Source organism: Bombina bombina, chromosome 7, assembly GCF_027579735.1.
Source record: "Bombina bombina isolate aBomBom1 chromosome 7, aBomBom1.pri, whole genome shotgun sequence".
NCBI classification, from domain to species: Eukaryota; Metazoa; Chordata; class Amphibia; order Anura; family Bombinatoridae; genus Bombina; species Bombina bombina.
In genome coordinates, this window is record NC_069505.1 from 90,007,793 (window position 1) to 90,031,613 (window position 23,821).

General features: G+C 36.2%; 1 protein-coding gene across 2 annotated transcripts in view; it reads left to right on the forward strand.

Moving 5' to 3' along the window:
- The window catches only part of LOC128665906 (synaptotagmin-A-like), a 150,479-nt gene that overhangs the window by 64,780 nt on the left and 61,878 nt on the right, over positions 1-23,821 (forward strand). Inside the window, exons 1-3 of one of the 2 annotated variants that reach the window (XM_053720155.1) lie at positions 9,596-9,614; positions 15,848-15,920; positions 22,830-23,003. In XM_053720155.1, the coding sequence (XP_053576130.1) occupies positions 22,835-23,003 (169 nt within the window). In that variant the 5' untranslated portion in view covers positions 9,596-9,614; positions 15,848-15,920; positions 22,830-22,834. Of the gene's footprint in view, positions 1-9,595; positions 9,615-15,847; positions 15,921-22,829; positions 23,004-23,821 lie in introns of those variants that run through there. The other variant, XM_053720154.1, reaches the window with a different exon arrangement.

Here is a 23,821-nt window from a genome sequence, read left to right on the forward strand (position 1 = left end):
TTTAATTCTATTCTGTTATAATGCATTCTTTTCTATTCTTACTTAGCTCTCTAAAACTGATTTCCTATTAGCTACAAACCATTGGCTTAGTTTAAAACAACTTTAAATGGTGCAAAATAATTTAAGTTGTGAACTAGCTCAGTTGCCAGTACCTTGCTGAAACCTTAATGAACGTGACTTTTTATTCAAAATGCAATAATAATATTAAGTTAAAAATATAATAATATTGTACTAAAGTGTAATAATACATGAAAAATATGAATATTTCACTTTAATTAAAATATTGCAACTCATATTAATTTTAAATTTATAGGACAATCTTTTTCATGAGAGTGCCTTTCAAAGTGTTTGCCCATACATTAGTAACCTGGTAAACTGGAACAAGCATTTGTGTCCGTACAGGCGCTTTGAAAGTCACTCTTGTGAACAAGCTTTGTCTCAGCATATATAGAGACGAGTCCCCTAAAAAAACATGGTCTTAAAGGCACATTCTCATTTTAAGTGTCTCCAAGGAAGATACAATATAGCAAGGCAGCGGTGTCATGCTTTACAGTTGAAACAATGTTAAAATCCAGTATAGGAAGATAAGTATTTTGTATAGAAACTCATAGTAGCCAGTTTGCTTTCAGTTGAAGCTAAAATGAAAAAGGTTCTTAAACAAGCAATCCCCATAGTGGTAAAAAAATAGTACACAGTTGCACGGTCTACCCATCCGGAACAAACATAAATAATGCATTTAGATGATTTAGCAGTGGTGTAGATGGAAACGGATTGCAGTAGATTCCTATAAATGTCCTGATTAATTGTTCTCTTTTAAAATATGATTTTAATAGCACTAGTATTGTCAGTGACAATCATGACAGTGAGAAACTCGGAGACCATTTTTGTTGGGAGCAATTTGCCAAAAGATTGTAATTAAGACCATAATGAATTTGGCTAGCCTTGTTTGCCTGCATACCCATGCCAGGACTGGCTCCCTTCAATAATGAAAATAGTGTGTAAAGTTTAGCTACCAGTTGCTTGAAAAACAATGTTAATTTGTTATTTTTTTATACTTGACTGATATGTTACGCTTTAGCAATACAGATTTGTTTTTTAGTCTGAACTATAGCAGGTAGGTAAATGATATGCATATGACTTGAGATCTCTGACTTTAAATATTTACAAGTTTATAATCAACAGAGTTTTCTCTATCTAGATATAATTCTTAAGGGGCAACATGATTCAGGGTAGAGCAGAAACTGATCTTTATACTACATGCAAATAGTTGCCATCATTTGTAATAGCAAATGGATGATTTGTCATTATTAGGCATTACTGGATAGAGCCTCGTTATGAAGCAGCAATTGTAAATGTGTGGGCTTTCTAAAATGGTAATAAAGATGCATTTTTGAGTATGATCATCTAGATAGTTGAGACTAGGGGGTCGATTTATCAACTTGACATCGATAGATGCCTACAGCATATGCTCTCAGCATTTATCATTGCACAAGCATTTCTTGTGAAATGCTTGTGCAATGCCACCCCCTGCACATCATCCCGATCGTATCAGAGGTGGAGGATGAGTTAAGGAGCAGCTTTCTTATGACTGCTGCTTCTTAAATTAAGTTTCCGGTGAGGCAGAAACTTCGGGGATAGATTGCAGCATCCGCTGCTTAATAAATCTACCCTTATAAGTTCATAGCTGGCTTGAAAGTGAGGACATTTCAAATGAGGAGCTACAAAATGGAAGGTTTGTGATCATAGTAGGGTATTATGTATGAGTTTACCTTTAGTTGTTGGTAAGTTTTTCTATAAATATATCATCTATCTGTTTAGGGAGTTTAGGATTTGGAAAGGATTCTGTTGGCTAAGAGATTTTATGTCATACTTGGGTCGATTCCAATCTTTCAAATTTATTTAAATGAAAACAGATTTTATTTTGTTAAATCTCCAAAGTAAAAAAAAAAAAAAACTGAGAAGCTGGATAACTGCCACCTGCTTTTTACCTTAAATCACATTCCTATTGCCTCCACAGATAATAAGAAACATTATCAACATGCAACAAAGCTTCTATCAGTGGTTCCATTCAGTGATTCTATGAGTGCTTCCTTTTAAAGTGGTTTAATTCAATTAACTGAGTATGTGTGTGTGTGTTTCAGTTGTATAGATTGATGTTTATTTTTTATCAAAATAACTTTTTTTTTAATGTTGACTGATAGGTATATATTGGTATTGATATCATTATTTATTTTTTACATTTACATATTGATGAGGTTGATGAACTATTCAGTATAATTTATTTCTCACAAATCTATTGTCCTTAAAAAGGGCTATTGATATTGTTGGCATAGGCTCCTCCATTCTTTTTTTTCCTGGCTTGAAATGCCAGGATCGTTGTACCAAATGTTTTATGTGTTGATCTGTGTTTTTTGAACATTTATCAAATGCCTTTGGTTGTTAAACTCAGTGTGATTATTTTGTGCTCATTATTTATTCCATAACTTGAGGTCTAATGGATTTTTATATTGTCAGTGCATGGTATAGGTGATTTTCAGATATCCATTTAGATATGATGCAATTTTAAATAACTGTCCAATGTACAGTACAGTGGGTATTGAAAAGAATCACCCCCTTGAAAATAATCACATTTTGTTGCTTTGCAGTCTGAAATAAAGACAGACACATTTTTTGTTTATCCAGTTGTAATTACACAGTGCAACTTATAAAATCCAAGTGAAAGATATAACACCAATATGTCAGGCAACAATAAAGACAATTCAAAAACAGAATCACTGAGTTGGAAAAAGGATTACTCTCTTGTGTCAGTATTTTTTTGAACCACCTTTTGCTCTAATAACAGTCTTTAGTCTGTTTGAATATGTCTCTACTAACTTTGCACATCTAGACTGTGCAATATTTGCCCACTCTTCTTTGCAGAACTGCTCCAGTTCTGTTACATTTGATGGTGGCCGTTTGTGGACTGCAGTCTTCAAGTCATGCCACAGATATTCAGTGGGGTTTAAGTCTGGGCTTTGAATAGGCCATGCAAGGACATTCACCCTTTTCTCCTTCAACCACTATGTGGTCATTTGTTCTGTGTGTTTTGGGTCATTGTCATGTTGGAAGGTAAACCTTCTCCCCATTGACAACTCCCTGGCAGAGGGCAGCAGATTTTCCTTAAGAGTTTGACTGTATTTTGCCCCATCCATTATTCCTTCTATCCTAACAAGTGATCCAGTGCTTGCTGCAGAGAAACACCCCTATAACAGGATATTATCACCTCCATGCTTTACTGTAGGTATGGTGTTATTTAGATGGTGAGCTGTATTGGATTTCCTCCAGACATATCATTTGTTGTTGAGGCCAAATAATTCAATTTTAGTCTCATCTGACCATAACACCTTTTCTACATGTGGTCTCAGAATCTCCTAGGTGTGTTACTGCAAGGCTCAGTGGTGACTGCATGTGGCTATTCTTGAGGAGTGGCTTTTTTCTTGCAACCCTCCCATACAAGCCACATTTTTGGAGAATTTATGATATTGTTGTCAATACAATGACCACTCTTTGTCATAAATTCCTGCAACTGCTTCAGAGTTGCTGTGGGCCTTTTGGTAGCCACTCTGACCATTTTCCTGGCTCTCCTGGCTCTTTCAACCAGTTTGAAGCGATGTCTTGATCCAGAGAGGGTCTGTGTTGTACCAAATACCTTCCACTTCTTAATAAAAAACTTCACCATGCTTCTAGGCATTGATAAAGCCTTTGATATTTTCATGTATCCATCTCCTGACTTGTGCCTGTCCACAACATTATCTCGGAGATATTTGACAGTGCTTTGTCACCCATAGTTGATTGTTTACTTGAGTTTCACTACCAGGGACTGAGATGCTGCAGGAAAGTTATTTTCATGCTGAGCTAATCAATATGCCCACAGCTGATCTCAGTTGAAGGAAAAATAGCTTTGTGTGTAGCGTTGAGAAGGTGATTAGCTCCAGCTGAATGAGTTTACAAGTAATTTTAGGAGGGGGTGATCCTTTTTCTAACTCAGTGATTCCGTTTTTGAATTGTCTTTATTTTTGCTTGACATGTTGGTGTTATATATTTCACTTGGATGTTATAAGTTGCACTGAGTAATTACAACTGGTTAAAGGGACACTCAGGTTTTTTTAAATGTTCATGATTCAGATACAGTATGTAATTTTAAACAACTTTCCAATTTACTTCCATTAGAAAAAATGTGCACAGTCTTTTATATTTACACTTTTTTTGAGTCACCAACTCCTACTGAGCATGTGCAAGAACTCAGACTATACGTATATGCATTTGTGATTGGCTGATTGCTATCACATGGTACAGGGGGAGTGGAAATATACATAACTTTAAAATGTGTTAAAAAAGAATCTACTACTAATTTGAAATTCAGAGTAAATGCTATTGTATTGTCTTGTTATCTTGTATTTGTTGATTATGCAAATCTGCTGTGTTTACTGGTCCTTTAAACAAAAATTGTGTCTGTCTTTATTTCAGGCTGCAAAACAGCAAAATGTGATTATTTTCAAGGGGGAGGGGCAATTCTTTTCAATACCCACTGTATTTCTATGACCTAATTTGTTTTGTTCCTTTTGTATCCTTTGTTGAAAAGTATACCTAGGTAGGATAAGAAGCTGCTGATTGGTTGCTGCACATATATGCAGATTTCCATTGACTTTCAGCTAGATCCCAGTATTACATTACTGCTCCTTCAACAAAAGAAACCAAGAGAATTAAGCAAATTAGATAAAAAATAAATTGGGAAGGTTGTTTAAAATGTTATTTATCTAAATCAGCAACAACAAAAAATTGTGTTTCATGTCCCTTTAAATGTCAGCATTGGGAACATTTTGTTTTATATTGTTCTTTTCCACATCTACGGTAGATAAAAAAAAAAAACTTGGCATGAAAAATATGTTGACTGATCAGTTTTGTGTCCTCCTCATACCTTATGGGTAGTGTGCCTTGTAAAGCCTTTTCATTTGCATATCTTGTATATAGGCTTCAAGAGAAACGTTCTGTATTTTTCTTAACCACAAATTACAGGTAGAAAATATTTTGGGAAATAAGTGATGTTGCCAGATTTGCTAAATGTCATTGTTTAGAATGATTGGTGTGGGTGGTGTGTATTGTGAAACCCTTTCATTTGCATATCTTTTAGATAGAATTAAAGAGAAAGGTTATTTATTATACCTTTCAGATAGCAAATCTGCATCACTTTCAGAAACCAGAATTTATCCAAATTCTACATAAAAAAGTATAGATTGGCTTAAATCTTTGTTGCAACATCTCACCCTTGCAGTTGATCATTGACAGTCATTCTCTCTGCCGCCAGCAGCCAAAGTACTCTATGATTAGGGCCATTTTTTGAATACCTCAACTACTTCATCTCTATCCTATGCAGGAATGAACCCATCAGCTACTCCCTCCCTACTTGTCAAATGAGCTGGCAGATCTCCTTTATTATGCTCGATATCCAATAATGAGGTGTAGGCATAACCCAGATACTTAGCGCTGTAGCAGGGAGATGAGCTTTGTTGGCAGTGCACAGATTCCCTTAAGACATAGACATTTAACCAGAACATTTTTCTGTAGAAAACATAGAAGAAGTTGCTTTAAACTGCACACTCAGCTCCTCCTCAATACAGTTAAAGTAGTATGGCATAAAACATTTTTGAAGCCTTATAGCCTGGAAATCAAATCTGGACAGTGATTCTACATTGCTAACCCCATGATGGGGGGTTGGTTGTTGAGATCCTTTCCAAATATGGGCCACCATGGCCCTCAACCTTCTAGATCACTTAGTAGGTATTAACCACACCAAAAGGTATATAAAATAATTCAGATAAATCCACTGAAAAGAAATATAAACATTTTTAAATGAAAAAATGGGACATTTGAACAACATGTAAAACTTAAAGTGACATGGAAGGAGGACAGTTTTCTCATTCATTTCTCTTACCTAATCATGCAGCTCTCTCCTCCATTTCCTGCAAGAACATGAGGTTAAATGCAATACAAATATGCTATGGTGCCTGCCAAGATCCAGGCCCTGCAAGCACACACAAATAAATAAACAAGTAAAAAAGGACTATGCTATAAATAATTAGCCCTTTGAAAAATAGGGTTGCCAGCTGTCCACAGTAAAATACTGGACAGACTTTAGGTTATTGGGCACAATGGTAGAACGGGGGCCACACAATTAATTTTTACTTCTTAGCTTCCATTAACATATTAATCAACCATTATATCTCTTCAGCTGATGCACCACACAAAAATAGTAGTGATGATTTGAGCCTCTTGACTGTTACTCATATCGTTCTACTCCATGTTTGTAATGCATAGGAGGACTTTTACCTTTAACAAACCTCATGGACATTTAAGTGTCTAGTTGAATACTGGACACCTTGCAAAAAAACAGTTACCCTAATGTAGATGAAAACCTTTACTTTAAAGGGAGACTTTGATATTGTATTATAGAATTTTTTATTGGGTATAGTAAAAATTAAAATGCAAAATACTTTTATTATTTATTTTACTTTTTTTCCTATAATTTAAATCGGAAAATTAAAAGTTTTCCAATGCTGAGAAATGTAAGCGCACATTAAAAAAGACTACCAACTAATCATCTCTGAAACATGCACTGGTCACACCAATCCTCAAAAAAACTTTTCTTGATCCAACCTCCCCATCCAACTACGGCCCTATTTCCCTACTCCCTCTTGCCTCAAAGCTTTTTGAAAAGCTAGTATATGCATGCCTATCCCATTTCTTTACATTAAACTTCCTCCTCGACCCACTGCAATCTAGATTTCATCCCCATCACTCCACAGAGACCGCAACCGTTAAGGTTACCAACGACCTACTTACAGCAAAATCAAAAGGCTACTTCTCTCTGCTTTATCATCCTTGATCTGTTCACAGCCTTTGATACTGTTGACCACCCTCTTTTGCTCCTAACCCTCTAATCCTTCGGCATTTGTGACACAGTCCCTTCGTGGTTCTCTTCCTACCTGTCAAATCGTACCTTTAGTTTAGCCTTCTCTGGGGACTCCTTTGCCCCGTCACCACTTTTCTGTTGGGGTACCGCAAGGCTCTTTCCTCGGTCCCCTTCTCTTCTCAATCTACACGTCATCATTAGGTTCCCTAATAAAGTCCCACAGGTTCCAATATCATTTGTATGCAGACGACACCCAAATCTACTTCTCTGCACCAGACCCATCTCCTTCCTTGCTAACCCGTGTCACTAACTGCTTTTCTCACATCTCTTCCTGGATGTCCTCTCACTACCTCAAGCTAAATCTCTCCAAAACTGAGCTCCTTATTTTCCTTCCTTCTTCCAAAATCTCCACCCCCAATCTCTCTATAACTGTCGACAACTCCATCATTATTCCTACCCCGCATGCCCGATGTCTTGGGGTCACACTTGACTCAGATTTTTCTTTCACTCCTTACATTCAGTCCTTGGCTTAATCCTGCCGCTTCCACCTTAAAAACATCTCTAAAATTAGACCTTTCCTTACACAAGACACAACTAAGATTTTAATCCACTCTCTCATCCTTTCCCGCCTTGATTACTGCAACCCTGTCCTCTTTAGTCTCCCCAGCTGCCGCCTAGCTCCTTTACAACCCATAATGAATGCCTCTGCCAGGCTCATCTTCCTTACATATTGATCTTCATCTGCTGCACCTATCTGCCAATCCCTTCACTGGCTTCCTCTTGCCTCCAGGATTAAACACAAAATTCTCACTCTGACATACAAAGCCCTTAACTGTACTGCTCCCCCCTAAATCTCAGACCTTGTGTCCAGATACTCTCCCTCCCTCCCATCCCCTTCACTCTGCTCATGACCTCCTACTCTCCTCCTCTCTTGTTACCTCCTCACTCTCCCGCTTACAGGACTTCTCCAGACTGGATACCATCTTGTGGAATTCTCTGCCTTGCTCCACAAGACTGTCCCCTAGTTTTGAAAACTTCAAGCGCTCCCTAAAGACTCTTTCTGTTCAGGGGCGCATACAACCTACACTAACCTTTCTTTATAACGTTTCCTCTCCTCCATTGCTATCCCCTTGAACCCCCTTAGCATGTAAACCTAAGAGCCATGCTGTTTGTAGATCATCTTCTTTAGAGCTGACTACAACAGTGAGACTCTTGTCAGGGCCCTCTACCCGTCTCATCACTATAAATGTTTCCTTGTATTCCGCCTATGTTTATAGCGCTGAGGAATCTGTTGGCGCTCTACAAATAACCGATAATAATAATGATTGGCTAATGGCTGTCACTTGATACAGGGGGCAAGTATAATAGAAGTAAATTGTCAGAAAAAAAATATGCTGCTCATTTAAAATTCAGAGTAAGTTCTATTTCATTTGTTTTATTATGTATTTGTTGATTTTGCAATTCTACTGTATGTATTGGTCTTTAAGTCTTAAAATAAGCCAGTGTTTCTATTTAGTTCTTTTCAGCCTGCTTTTATTTAAGTATTGCACTTGTTCTTTGGAAAATAAATATTTGTGAATTTCAGCCGGTATTACCAGTGTGTTTTTTTCAGTAAAATGGTTCTGTTGTTGACTCCTGAAAACAACATAACATTTTTATCTGTATTTTTAATCTCCCCAATTTCCTGTTCCAAATCATAAATGAGCACATAAAATGACAAACAAAAAAGGTGATTTTGTGGGTTTAGTGATTACATCACAGGCTCAATGGAACTGTATGTTCAATGATCCCTTCTAGTTGTGGGTAGTGAAGCCAATAAATGACGTGTGCAATTAACATATTGTGCTTCAAAACCAAAGAGATTCTTTTAAGGGATTTGTACAGGGCATTATCTGTATAGTGAATGTGTTTGTTTGTTGGGTTATTGCTTTGGCTATTTTTTTTGTGTAAAAGGGCTTAGTGGGTCAATTCATCTCAAGTGGTCCAGTAATTGTTGTTAGTTGCTTCACCATTTTTAATTTTCCTAGATAAACAACACGAAATTGAGAGAAAATGTTACAAAATTAAATTTTCTCGCCCCATAAGAAAAAACAGAAATGTTCTGCATGCACACTATACTTACCTAGATACCCCCTAAAAAATGTTGGACTGAGGTGCAGAGTTTAAAAAGTTTATCATTATTTGAAAATGAGATCTCTGACTGATTTGTCAATTGTTTTCTGATGCAAAATAAGGGGGGAGTTTATATGGACTAAAATCCATTTGAGAATTTGAGTTTTATAGACATCCTATGCCCCAATCCATTATAAATATGTCAGAAGAAGTGGCATGGCACGTATACTACTGCTGTGTGGTACTTAAAGTGATGGTAGATACAATGCTTTTGTAATTTAATATACGTATGTTAGTGGACATCTTCATAAATTCATTTAGCAACATTTTATTCTTAGAATATGTTTTAAGCAATTATAAGCTAAGATTTTTCTTTCCTTCAATAAGTTCCTCTTTTTTGTTTTTAGCATGCAGGTGTGGGGTGCAGCCAATTAGAAAAGGCACCACACGCCCTAAGTATTTCAGCCTGCTGCTTTGAGCCTGGATGCGATAGCAATTCACAATGAATCTGCTATACTATAGTGGGTTCACTTAACAATTCAATATATTAAAAGTAAGTATGGTTATCAAAGTTATGTGCATGAAGTTATTATTGATAATAAAGAAAACTGCAGTTGTGAAAAATATAAAAAGTGAGTGATGTCTAATGTTGGGCTGAAGGAAGGTTTGCCACACAGCCAGTATTTTACAGACATGGCCGGTATTTTTATGGTTCAGGTCAAAATTTAAATATTGAAATAAAGATGCTATCATGGTGAAATACCTTCTAAGGGTGTTGAAATCAAATTAAAAAAAACTACTGATCATGTAAAGTCATAGCAGCTTTAGCTTCTTATTTATGCTGTATAATTATTTATGCTAATGTATGCTAATGAGCATAGCTGGTATTTTTTCCCAGAAAAGGTGGCAATCCCAGCCTAAGGTAGAGCTAAGGGGAGGGGCTCTTGTGAAACCCCGCCTACCACCTGTGCCCAGTCACCTTCAGGTTGTCCAGTAAGAAAGTCATTCAGGAGCTTGAGACTCTAGGCGAAGGTATGAGAAGTCTACCTTATTCAGGGGTCAAGTCCAGCAGGAACGCATGGGAATGGAGTACCTGTACTATTTTTGCAGGTGGAACTAAGTTACCCCTGGAAAGAGAACATGAACTCTTCAGTAAACACTGCTGCTGCTGCTGCTGGTGGTAGGGGCTGGAGCACAGTCTGGTTAGAGGGACAGTGAGATCCTCTAGTAATGGGCAGTAACACTTCCTACAATACACTAAATGCAAGTCTGTCAGCGGTCCTGCTGTGTGATCACCCTGCACTGTGTGGAACACATGGTGCGTACATTTCTGTGTGGCTTGTTATGTTGTTATTTAGCTCTCCTCAGCAGAAATAGGACTATTGCACTTTAAGTGGGTTAGACTCTGTGACAAAGAAGTCGTCTCAGGCCCAAATTCAAAACTTTAATTTGCTTTCATTAACCAATGTATATAGATTATATACATATAAATACAGTGTGTGTGTGTGTGTGTGTGTGTGTGTGTGTGTGTGTGTGTGTACAAAACAATATTAATTGTGAGGGGGTAGAAAGTCTTGGTGAGTTCCCACACTTTTTTTTTGTTGGACCTGTCCCCTGACCTTATTGCTCAAATTTAGGACATAAACAATTGTGTTACATGAAGAATGAAAAAAAAATGTTGTAATGCAGACAATATTATGTAGGACTTAGGCCTTTCTGCGATAATGAGATCAAACCAACTAGAAAGCAAAGTGGAGATTATTAAACAAAGCAACTTGAATAAATAAATATTACAACAATCTTGGTACTCTGCCATGAATTGTTTAACTTTGACTGGCACACCTTTATGTCAATGTCATTAAGCAAACTTATAATGCAAGAGAAAAAAATAAATGCTTAAAAAACATTTTTAAATTAAATTCAAGGAATCTGTTGAAGTAAATATATATTTTTTAATTTATTGAGTTTTATTCAAGCTTGAACAAAACAATAAGTATCACAATGCAAATAAGCCAATATTCAGTACATACAAATAATAAGTAGCTTGATGCATAGAAAAATAAGTTACAGCATAACTCAGTCTTGCAAGGAATAAGACAATCTGTACTATAACTGGAACTGTAAGTGCAGTTTCAGGTAGAACTAGAAGTCTGATGATGTCCCACCAGACCTCAAGGGTTAGAATGACTACAATAGTCAAAATGGTCCAAAGTAAGCATAATATGAAGGTGTTACTTAAAGGGACAGTATACTATAACATTGTTTTCCCCTTAATGTGTTTCCAATTACTTTTTTTACACACTGCAGAGTATAAAATGTATGAGATTTGCTTTTGTAAGGTTTATTTGTGTATATGAATTAGCTGATTTTGTGTTTTGAAGCCACAACCTAACAAAATATAATAAAGTATAATCAGTATATAAAGTATAATCAGATATCATTACTTTATCACATTGTGTACATATACATGCTTCTTTATCTTATATCTGCCCATAAACCAATCACCAATACTTGGAGAGAACAATGAAAAAATAATATTTTATTAACTGGGAGTGTAATTTCTTCTACTGACTGTAATAACACAGCTTGGCCTTGAGGCCAAAAACTTTGAGGATGGGTGGGGATACCACAGGCTAAATAAACTATTTCAAATGCCAATATAAGGGTAATGGAAATACTTGTAAACAATTTAATACACTCCAGCAGGTAAAGTGGATCATTGGGAACAAATTAAAGGGGGGACAATTTTTGATTAAACTGCCCTTTAAAAGGAACAGTAAAGAAAAAAAAAATCTTTCATTATTTAAATAGGGCATGCAATGTTAAACAACTTTCCAATTTACTTTTATTACCAATTTTGCTTTGTTGTCTTTGCATTCTTAGTTGAAAGCTAAATCTATGAGGTTCATGTGCTAATTTCTTAGACCTTGAAGACTACCTTTAATCTGAAAGCATTTTGACAGTTTTTCACCACTAGAGGGTGTTAGTTCATGTGTTTCATATAGATAATATTGAGCTCAGACATGTGAAGCTCCTAGGAGTCAGCACTGATTGGCTAAAAATGCAAGTCTGTCAAAAGAACTTAAATAAGGGGGTAGTTTGCAGAGGCATAGATATAAGGTAATCACAGAGGTAAAAATTATATTATTATAACTGTGTTGGTTATGCAAAATTGGGGAATGGGTAATAAATGGATTATCTACCTTTTTAAACAACAACAATTCTGGTGTTTACTTTCCCTTTAAGTATGCATGATGTTAATACAAAAACAGTTAATAACTATGCGAACCAAAAAGAAAGGAATATAAGAAGAAGAAAAAGGGTACACTGAACAACAAGAAAAGAGGAAAACTGGTCCAAAGAAAGAAATTATAAGAGAGAAGATGGAGTAGAGGAATTGAAGGAGTGGAATGTGATGACTATTTACTATCTCTATTTGGATAAGGGGCCCTTTAAGATCTAAAATCCTGTTTGTGCTTGTAAAGTTTCCCAATAAAACTTGAAGTCTTGTAATATAGTTACCCTGTTTTTTTTTAAGTATGCCTTTTTGTTTTCCATTCCGCTAAGCTGGGAACTGAGATTGACTTCCAATGTCGAGCTTTCAGGGAAAGGATGCTATGTACGCCAATTTGAAGAAAGGCTAATCTAAGATTACAATCATGTTTAAGTAGTCATTAAACAGTATAATTAAAGGTGTAAGGGAAAATGAGTCACCCAAAAGTTTTTTTTTAAAAGGTAACACATTCTTTGCTCAAGTAATTTGTGGGCCATACTACCTATTTTTAAGAGAAGATCTAGGAAATATAGTTTTAAGATGTCTAGGTGTTAGTTACCATTGTGACAGTACTTTAAAGTTAATTTCTGATATGCAAGGTGTTGCAAAATAGTCTCAACCATTTCTGGTGTGTTAGGGTTAGTGGTAGTTCTGTTTGCCACTTCTGGGTATAGTTAGGCAATGAATTATACAACCAATCTCCTAAAACCCCTCTCACCAAGGCTAAGGAGCCTCTGAAGATGACATCCTGCTGCCCACACCGGTGCTTACTTAAAAGGGGTTAAATCTCTGAAAAGAATTGAGCTTGTATGGAGAAGTTAGCAATAAGTGATGCAACTGTGCATATTTCAGCCAAGATGTAAGAAATCCTCCTGCTATATTTTGTAAATCTTTTCTAGGTCTAAGTTTCCCCTGATGTAGAAAACCCTGCTTCAGTATTGTTTTGGTAACTGGGGATGGAATTTATTCCTCCAATAAATTCTGCATTATGATATACAGGTTATAGGAGAGAGCTAGGAGTAGATATTCCTTTAATATGTTTGATATTATTATCCCAGATAGAAAATATATCATGGTAAAACCTTGAATATCTAGCTATTATCTGGCATTGCATGGCTGGTATACAGGAAAGTGGTCTCACTGTTGGTGGTTTAAGGATCTGGGAGTCTATAGCATCCCAAGCTTTGTCATTTGCTTTAGTATTCCTTTCTAACACTCTGTAGCACCGTTCATTAATAATACTTGTATATATGGGGCACATACTTCCCCTATCCCTTGGTGACACCACATAGCCCTGTCTATTTTAGTCTTCCAATTGCCAAAATAGAAGCAATAAGAGTGGATTGTAGATGTAGTAAGTGTGAGGTCTGTCTGTAAAACATAAAATATTCTTGGCAAGACTCTCATGTTGCTAGCCTGGATGCACCCTTACTACAAAAGGAGATTATGCTATCAATTACGGCAATCCAATTGTATATTCGATAGGTGGGGTTTATAATTAAATTGAAATAGTTTGTGGAGAATGGAAGAAATATTGGCCCCCAAATATTTAATGGAATTTTATTGTAGTTTATAGGAACTAGACCTTTGACTAAGAAAGGATTTTTATTGATGTTTAGCACCACTGACGTTTGATTATTGATAAGAAAATGTGCAAGTTTGCCACATATTTTAATTTCTTCGGCTAGGGATGCTAAGGAGGTGTGAGGAGACTTGAGGGGGAGTAGAATGCCATCTGCGCACAAACTAATCTTGTACTCGTAACCTTTAGTGCTTGTATTTTGTCTAATATGTGCGGCTAGGGGTTCCATATCTAGAATAAAGCGAATCAGTGAGAGGGGGCATCCCTGTCTTGTTCCATTATGTATATGGAACGTATGTGATAAGATAATTATCTTATAAGGATTTCAAAATATATTTTTGTGGAAAATAATCCAACTTTTTCTTTCTGGAATTTTTCTTATCAACCATTGAGTATTAAAGGGTCATAATAGATAAAATTGAAATGTGCACAAGATTGATTTCAATTTTGAATATATGTTTTTGAAACTTACTTTTATTATCAAAAAGTTTTCTATTTAAATGTATGACCACATGCACCAGCATTCAAGCACTATCCCTGATCTGAGATTCAGCAGTGGTTTATATGACGCGAATTCACTGGCGCAATGTAAAACACTGTTGGCTCTTTCAGCTGGTATCAATTGCTGGCGCATGGGTATGCACAGCATATATGCATATGGCTGCTTTAAACAATCACAAAGTTTACTAGAAGAATTTTTGCTAAAGAAAATATATTGCAAAAAAAAAAATTCAAAATTAAAATGTAACTATGCACATTTCATATTTGACCATTATGTCTCTTTAATACAGAAGTATTGGTAATGCAGAAAAATGCATTTCCCAGTATCTTCAATCTATTTTTTAGCATCTTTTAACTTTTGTCACAATTTTTTTTAAAGTAAGTGTAAAGTAAATTTTAAAAGAACAGTCTTGTCTAAATTAAACTTTCCTGATTCAGATGGGGCATGCAATTTTAAGCAACTTTCCAATGTACTTTTATCAGCAAATTTGCTATGTTCTCTTATTATTCTTTGTTGAAAATTAAACCTAGGTAGCCCTTGGAAGCTGCCTCTTATCTCAGTATATTTTGACAGTTTTTCAAAGCTAGACAGTGCTAGTTCATGTAGATGGTTACCTAGGAGATAGCACTGATTGGTTAAAATGCAAGTCTGTCAAACAAACTGAAATAAAGGGAAGTCTGCAGAGGCTTAGATACAAGGTAATCACAGAGGTTAAAAGCATATTATTATAACAGTGTTGGTTATACAGAACTGGGGAATGGGTAATAAAGGGACTATCTATCTTTTTAAACAATAACAATTCTGGAATAAACTTTTGCTTTAACCTTAAAGGGACAGTATACACCAATTTTCAAAAGCTGTATAGGCTATATAAATGGATCATCTACAAAACATTTATTCAAAGAAAAATCTAGTGTATAATGTCCCTTTAAATGAACAAGATAGAGCGTTACATTTTAAACATCTTTTTAATTTACTTATCAGTTTGCTTACTTCTCCTGGTATCCTTTTTTAAAGAAAAGTCCTAGGTGAGCTCAGGAGCATACACATGTCTAGCCATCTGGCAACAATGTCTACAGCAATGTTATACATAGTTGCAAACACTGTTGCCATAGAATGCTATATATACATGCACGCTCCTAAGTTCCTATCAGCCTTGCTAAGTTTTCTCTTCAAATAAGGATACCAAGAAAACAAAGCAAATTTGATAATAGAAGTGAATTGAAAAGCTTAAAGTTTAAATCACATGCTCTAGCTGAATCATGAACGTTGAATTTTGACTTTACTGTCACTTTAATTTATGGCTATGCTTTTATTAGGATTACATTTTTTTCTGGAAAATATTACTTTATTAAATGGGTACAATATTTGCTGCACTATTTAAATTAAGTGTTGCTTTATTAACGCGTTCCCTTTTTATATTCTTAGGTCTAAACAACATACGATCCCAGTAAGTAGTTTTGAAGTCTATCCCCTGTATCCAGGCTGTGCCGTCTCAGAGGTATGTAAATATGTTCTCTTGAAGTAATGTATAGTATGTGTAGATGTAGGGCTCCATTTATTAAGTGCAGAGCGGACAAGGTTTACTCTCCTGAACCTTATCCATCCTAATGGGTATTTAACACCCACTGCTTGTTCAATACTACCCTCTGCTCGTGCACGCCAAATCATCCCAATCAAATTGGAGTGAGATGATTGAAATCTGCCACACTTTAGGTGGTGGATAGGTTAAGTAGCAGTGGTCTTCAGACCACATCTAACTGTGAGCCTTAAATGCTGGGGTTCTGAAGCTGCTCTTACAGCTTAATATAGAGCCCATAATGTGTAGCAATTGAAAAATAGAAGATTGACTACAAAAAAGTATTTAAGTGTTGTGAGAAAAACCTAACAACTCCATTTAATAATGTTTACTTACAAAATCAGATATTCACATTCACCTAGATTTAGAGTTTTGCGTTAGAATAGGTGCGTTAGCTACGTGTGTTTTTTCCCCACCGCTGGTATTGAGAGTTCTCTGAAGGGCTGCGTTAGGCTCCAAAAAGGGAGCGTACAGGCATATTTACCGCCACTTCAACTCTCAATACCAGCGTTGCTTACGGACGCGGCCAGCTTAAAAAATGTGCTTGTGCACGATATCCCCATAGGAAACAATGGGGCAGTTTGAGCTGAAAAAAAACCTAACACCTGAAAAAAAGCAGCGTTCAGCTCCTAACGCAGCGCCATTGTTTCCTATGGGGAAACACTTCCTAAGTCTGCACTTAACACCCTAACATGAACCCCTAATCTGCCGCTCCGTACACCGCTGCAACCTACATTATCCCTATGAACCCCTAATCTGCTACCCCTAATATCTCAGACCCCTATATTATATTTATTACCCCCTAATCTGCCCCCCCCATGTCGCCGCTACCTTATCTACACTTCTTAACCCCTAATCTGCCGACCGGACCTCGCCGCCACTATAATAAATGTATTAACCCCTAAACCGCCTCACTCCCGCCTCAAAAACCCTATAATAAATTGTATTAACCCCTAATCTGCCCTCCCTAACATCGCCGACACCTAACTTCAAGTATTAACCCCTAATCTGCCACTACTCTAATAAATGTATTAACCCCTAAAGCTAAGTCTAACCCTAACACTAACACCCCCCTAAGTTAAATATAATTTTTATCTTACGAAATAAATTAAATCTTATTAAATAAATTATTCCTATTTAAAGCTAAATACTTACCTGTAAAATAAACCCTAATATAGCTACAATATAATGAATAATTATATTGTAGCTATTTTAGGATTTATATTTATTTTATAGGCAACTTTGTATTTATTTTAACTAGGTACAAAAGCTATTAAATAGTTAATACCTATTTAATAGCTATCTAGTTAAAATAATTCCAAAATTACCTGTAAAATAAATCCTAACCTAAGTTACAATTAACAACACAACACTACACTATCAATAAATTAATTAACTAAACTATCTACAATTATCTACAATTAAATCAACTAAACTAAATTACAAAAAAACAAACACTAAATTACAAAAAATAAAAAAAGAATGCCCTACCCTATTCTAAAATAAAAATTTAACAGCTTATTTACCTTACCAGCCCTTAAAAGGGCCTTTTGTGGGGCATGCCCCAAAGAAAACAGCTCTTTTGCATTTAAATAAACATACAATACCCCCCCCCCAACATTACAACCCACATACCCCTAATCTAACCCAAACACCCCTTAAAAAACCTAACACTAAGCCCCTGAAGATCTCCCTACCTTATCTTCACCACGCCGGGTATCACCGATCCGTCCAGTAGAGGGTCCGAAGTCTTCATCCTATCCGGCAAGAAGAGGTCTAGAAGAGGGTCCAAAGTCTTCATCCTATCCGGCAAGAAGAGGACATCGGGACCGGCAGACATCTTCATCCATGCGGCATCTTCTATCTTCTTCCATCCGGCGCGGAGCGGGACCATCTTGAAGCAGCCGACGCGGAGCCATCCTTCTTCACCGACGGACTAACGACAAATGAAGGTTCCTTTAAGTGACGTCATTCAAGATAGCGTCCCTCGAATTCCGATTGGCTGATAGGATTCTGAGTCATTTCATATTCTTATGGCAGTGATGCTATTTATATATATATATGAATACACAAGGGGTTAACAGTGCTCTCAAGTCCTTATATAAACAGAATAGTATGCAGTGTATGTGTATGTGTATACAATATCAATGATATTGATAACTAATATTCCTTAGATATAAAACAAAAATGTCATAGAGGGTCCATTTTATGATCTTAGAATGTAATGAATACCCTTACCAGAATTTACCTCAATCATATGAGGTAAGTTGCCACACTGGAAGGTATGCTTGGTTCTTTGTGGTAGATTAATTCTGGATACCAGTGTATGCTTCTATGGTTTCATCCACCTTTTGGAGTATGTGGGGATTTGGTTCTTCCAATAGTAGTCTCCAAAACTTTGTGTGTGGAGGTGCTCGCCGCCTCTTGGAGTATGAGGTCTTGGTATATACTTCCTCATCCACAGATGTACCCAAAAAGACAAAAGGTCATATACAGGTATACCCCGCTCATACAGCGGTTTAGGGACCGGAGCCCCGCTGTAAAGTGAAAACCGCCTTAAAGTGAAACAAGGCAGTTTTAGCTTTCTTTTCAGTGTTTAAAATCTTGAAAACATGTTTGAACTAACATATATTATGGGTGCAATAGTGCTACGTTTAGTTTAACACTAGCACAGCAAGTATTCAATAAATACTGTACCTGTAAAATAGTGACAATTACTGTAGTAAAATTTGCCAGACTATAGCACTGAGACAAAGATTGCACTGCAATGCTGTTAACAGAGTGAACTAAGCATAACAAAATAGTGCCAGTCACTTTTCTCGCAATCTCACGATGATTACAGCACTGTTTCAAAATCCATGGAGGTTGAACTTCAGCTCCACAAAGCGCTGTATTAGCAAATCGCTGTAAAGTGAAGCGCTGTAAAGTGAGGTATACCTGTATAGTGTAATACTGTTTTTATTGTATAACCAAAGGTAAAAGCAAGCACACATTAAACTCACATATAATGTCCTCAAACACTGTGAGGTATGATAACAACATAGAATGTACAAATTGTCCTTTTGCAGATGCAAAGGATAATGTTTCCAATTTGTTGCAAACAATGGTTTCAAGTAAGCACAAGTCCGGTATGAGTACCGCAAAGCAATGTTAGAGTAATAAAAATACGGCAATAAGTAATATACAAAGAGTGCTAAAATCGGGTAGTCAGATACCCTATAACAATACCCTGACGCGTTTCAAAGGATGTAGATTCTCCTTCTTCCTCAGAGGGGTAACTTCTCAAACAGATAGCGTCCATTTAAACACGAAGAGCGGCGGCATGCCCCCAACGTCTAATGGGCTATTACTGATCATGTGATCCAACGTATGACGTCAAGCGTCATAACGTTCTATTAACATTAGATAAAAGGGGTATCTAGAGGCTCTAATGCTCAATTGTGTGGATACAGAGGACGTGTGACGTATAGCATAAACGTCTAGTAGTTCTAGTGGATTTGTGTAGTTGCGCATGCACAGATGCGCATCCCTTGGGGTCTAGTGTAGCAGACTATGTTCATAGACCGGCTGTATAAAATGTGACAATTTCGTCAAGTTAGGAATGAACTGGAATTGGTCATAATGTCTATTTTTTTGTACATAATATTTCACACCTAAAGTTGTAGAAATGAGTCCCTAATAGACATCCCTTATATACATACATTAAGTAAATAAATAAATAAATAACTACTTAGCAAATATAAAAGACAAGTAAAAACCTGATTGATGATAATAAAATACTTTGCTCAATACATAAGCACATACATTAAAATACATTAGTACCATAAAATAGATAAATAATAAAATCATACAGCACTAATTAATGCAATGTTTAAAAGATGTGTATATACATAATTATTTAATATCCTAGGAAAATGAGAAATGATGATTAGCAAACTTCTTGTTTTACAATCTATAATCATAATAATAGATAATATATAAATGAGGCGATGGGAACCCAGGAGATTATTTTAGGTAATCTCCATTATATCTCATTTTATTAACATATTTGATTATGGGGGATCTTACAATGTGTAATTTATTTTACCATAAAAAATATATGTATGTAAATCCAGCAAGTTTTACATATGTATACATGTGTGTACACACACACACATATATACATATATACATGTATAAAAATCTATACAAAAAGGGAATCAACCCAAATTTTTTATTTAGTAGTTGAAAAAATGGGGGGGGGGGGGATAAAAATATATGTTACAGAATGTTTTAGCAGGTATGAGTTTACTGTTATACCAAAAATGCAGCTATATCAATGTTCAAGCACTGTACCTCTCAGACTTGTTGGATCTAGATTATGTGTTAGATGGAAGTGATTGGATACACTATATTTTTTTAGACCGCTCTCTATATTTCTGATGTGTTCTAACAGTCTTGTCTTATTACTCTACATTTAGTGTAGTGGGGGCGGCAGATTAGGGGTTAATAAATGTAGATAGGATGTTAGGGGCGGCAGATTAGGGGTTAATAATTGTAGGTAGGTGGCGGCGATGTTAGGGGCGGCAGATTAGGGGTTAATAATTGTAGGTAGGTGGCGGTGATATTAGGGGCGACAGATTAGGGGTTAATAAATGTAGATAGGATGTTAGGGGCGGCAGATTAGGGGTTAATAATTGTAGGTAGGTGGCGGTGATATTAGGGGCGACAGATTAGGGGTTAATAATTGTAGGTAGGTGGCGGCGATGTTAGGGGCGGCAGATTAGGGGTTAATAATTGTAGGTAGGTGGAGGCAATGTTAGGGGCAGCAGATTAGGGGTTAATAATATTTAACTAATGTTTGTGATGCGGGAGTGCGGCGGTTTAGGGGCTAATATGTTTATTATAGTGCCTGCGATGACTGGAGCGGCAGATTAGGGGTTAATAAGTATAATGTAGGTGTCGGCGATGTCAGGGGCAGCAGATTAGGGGTTAATAAGTGTAAGATTAGGGGTGTTAGGGGTTCATGTTAGGGTGTTAGGTGTAAACATAAAATGTGTTTCCCCATAGGAATCAATGGGGCTGCGTTACTGAGCTTTACGCTGCTTTATTGCAGCCGGCTCTCCCCATTGATGTCTATGGGGAAATTGTGCACGAGCACGTACAACCAGCTCACTGTTGACTTAGGCAGTGCTGGTATTGGAGTGCGGTATGGAGCACAAGTTTGCTCTATGCTCACTTCTTGCCTGTTAAAGCCGGGTTTAGGAAAACCTGTAATACCAGCGATTTAGGAAAGTGAGCGGTGACACTAACTTGCAAGTTAACACTGCACCCCTCACAACGCAAAACTCGTAATCTAGCTGATTGTCTTTAGTATAATGATGCATTTAGGATCGGATAGTATGAGATTGTCATCAAAATATAATCAAATTACCCCCCTGAATAATCATCTGGCTATACTGGGCATATCTTATATGTGTATAACGAAATACATCTAACAATGCCCAGTATAGCCAAATGGTTACTCTGGGGGGTAATTTAATTATAATCTGATGACGATCTCATACAATCCGATCCTAAATGCATCTTTATACTAAAGACAATGTGTTGATTTGTATGGATACCCAGTATCTGTGTTATATATGCATTATTTGATTATGTTGATTTCTCTTATTAGCACTTTTCATATGATACGTAATGTATTTTTGATTGATCTGTGCACTATATATTTATACTATGGTGATTACATAGAGATACCTTATTATGTCACTCCTCGGGGGAGGGGTTATTGGCCTATATAAGCCCACACTAATGCTCATTTATGTTTGGTCTGATGAAGGGGACAGTTTGATCCCCGAAACGTCACAATAAAGCACACCTGATGTTTGAAAGTCCAGTGAGTTTGGATCTATTTCTTCATTATATATTTATATATACACTTTATTATGGAGCAGTTGTAAACAAGATGGGTTATGCTGTAATAACGTCTGGTGGAAGCTCATTTCATAAAAGCTCCAGTTCCAAGTGTTTAGAATACACTGTGTAATGTTTTATGAAATGTATGCTTCATTAAAGGGACATGAAACACAATTTTTTGTCTTCCATCATTCAGACAGAACATACAATGGTAAACAACTTTCCAATTTACTTCTATTATTAATCTTTATAAGATAATATAACTAGAGCAACAATGCACTACTGGGAGCTAGCTGAGAATATCTGGTCAGCCAATAAAAAAGGGATATATGTGCAGCACCAACAGTAGCTAGCACTTAGTAAATTGTAAAGCTGTTTAAAACGGAATCTTCTGATCAATGAAATACACATTTTGACTTTACTGTCCTTTTAAGTGTGATTGCCAAAGTTCTGTATTTTTCACTAAAATGTATTAAAGGGATAGTAAAAATAAAAAAAATGTTATTGTTTAAAAGGATAGATTACCCCTTTATTACCCATTCCCCAGTTTTGCATAACCAACACTGTTATATATATATATATACTTTTTACTTCTGTAATTACCTTGTATCTAAATCTCTGCAGACTGTCCGTTTATCTCAGTTTTTTTGACAGACTTGCAATTTAGCCAATCAGTGCTGACTCATAAATAACTTCACGGGAGTAAGCACAATGTTATCTATATGAAACATATATGAAACCCATGAACTAACGTCCTCTAGCTGTGAAAAACTGTCAAATGCATTCAGATAAGAGGCTGCCTTCAAGGGATTAGAAATTAGCATATGGGCCTACCTAGGTTTAGCTTTCAACTAAGATTACTAAGAGAGTCATGAATGTTTAATTTGGACTTTACTATCCCTTTAATTAATGTTTTTTTTTTTTATTATTACTTAGGGACCATGGTAAACGAAGCACATCATTCAACCTATCAAATTGTTATACCTATTCCTGAAGCACTTAAATATGGACTTTTGGCTCTATCCATTTTCTTGTTTCTGACAGCACTATTGATTCTAGCTTGCAAGGTGCACCAGTATTACAAGTACAAATCATCTGTCAGTATGAAAGGTATGATCTACAGAGCTTCTTATAAATGTCTTGGATCAACATATTGTACATTAACACAAATAGGGGGCTAAAATGTTTGGTCATTTGTGGTGGTGAAGTATTTGGTGATTATTGAATGTGGTGCCAATGGCTCATTCATGGGAGGATTTTCAGGCCATGCTCTTATATGATTGGTTGCAAAGTAGCACGTGGTGGGATTGCACAGGGGACCTCTAGTGCAATCTAAAATCTAACAATTCGCCAAGCAATGCTGAATTACAAGTGAAAACAGTAGGCGGCTTATAAAATTGTAATCAACCCCATATTTTTTTAAGTGTACATTTAGATAGATCATTTTAATACTTTTAGACACCAGCTATATTTATTGTATCTACTTATAAATATTTGTAATCTTTTTACAGCGAAGAATATTGCTTGTAATTTTGTTTGTATTGTATATACAGTGTGTGTCATTGATTCTGATGGATATTGAGAAGGGATGAATAGAAATAAATGGAAACAGAACTAATCTAGTGCAAATAAAAAATACAGAAGGCCAAAAACTATCCTTCATTTCAAAGCAGAGCTCAATACAGCATAATGGTTCTGCTGCTTTATATGAGGGCAGGGACAAGGACTATGTATAAATATCTTGCAAAGTACATCTCTAAATGTGGCTTATAATGAAGGAGCTGATATTTTCTCTAATACATGTGAGATGCCCATATAAGTAACACTAATAGTGCACATATAAGTAACACAAATAGTGCACATATAAGTAACACTAATAGATGCACATATAAGTAACACTAATTTGGTTCACTAACGGCTAGATTTAG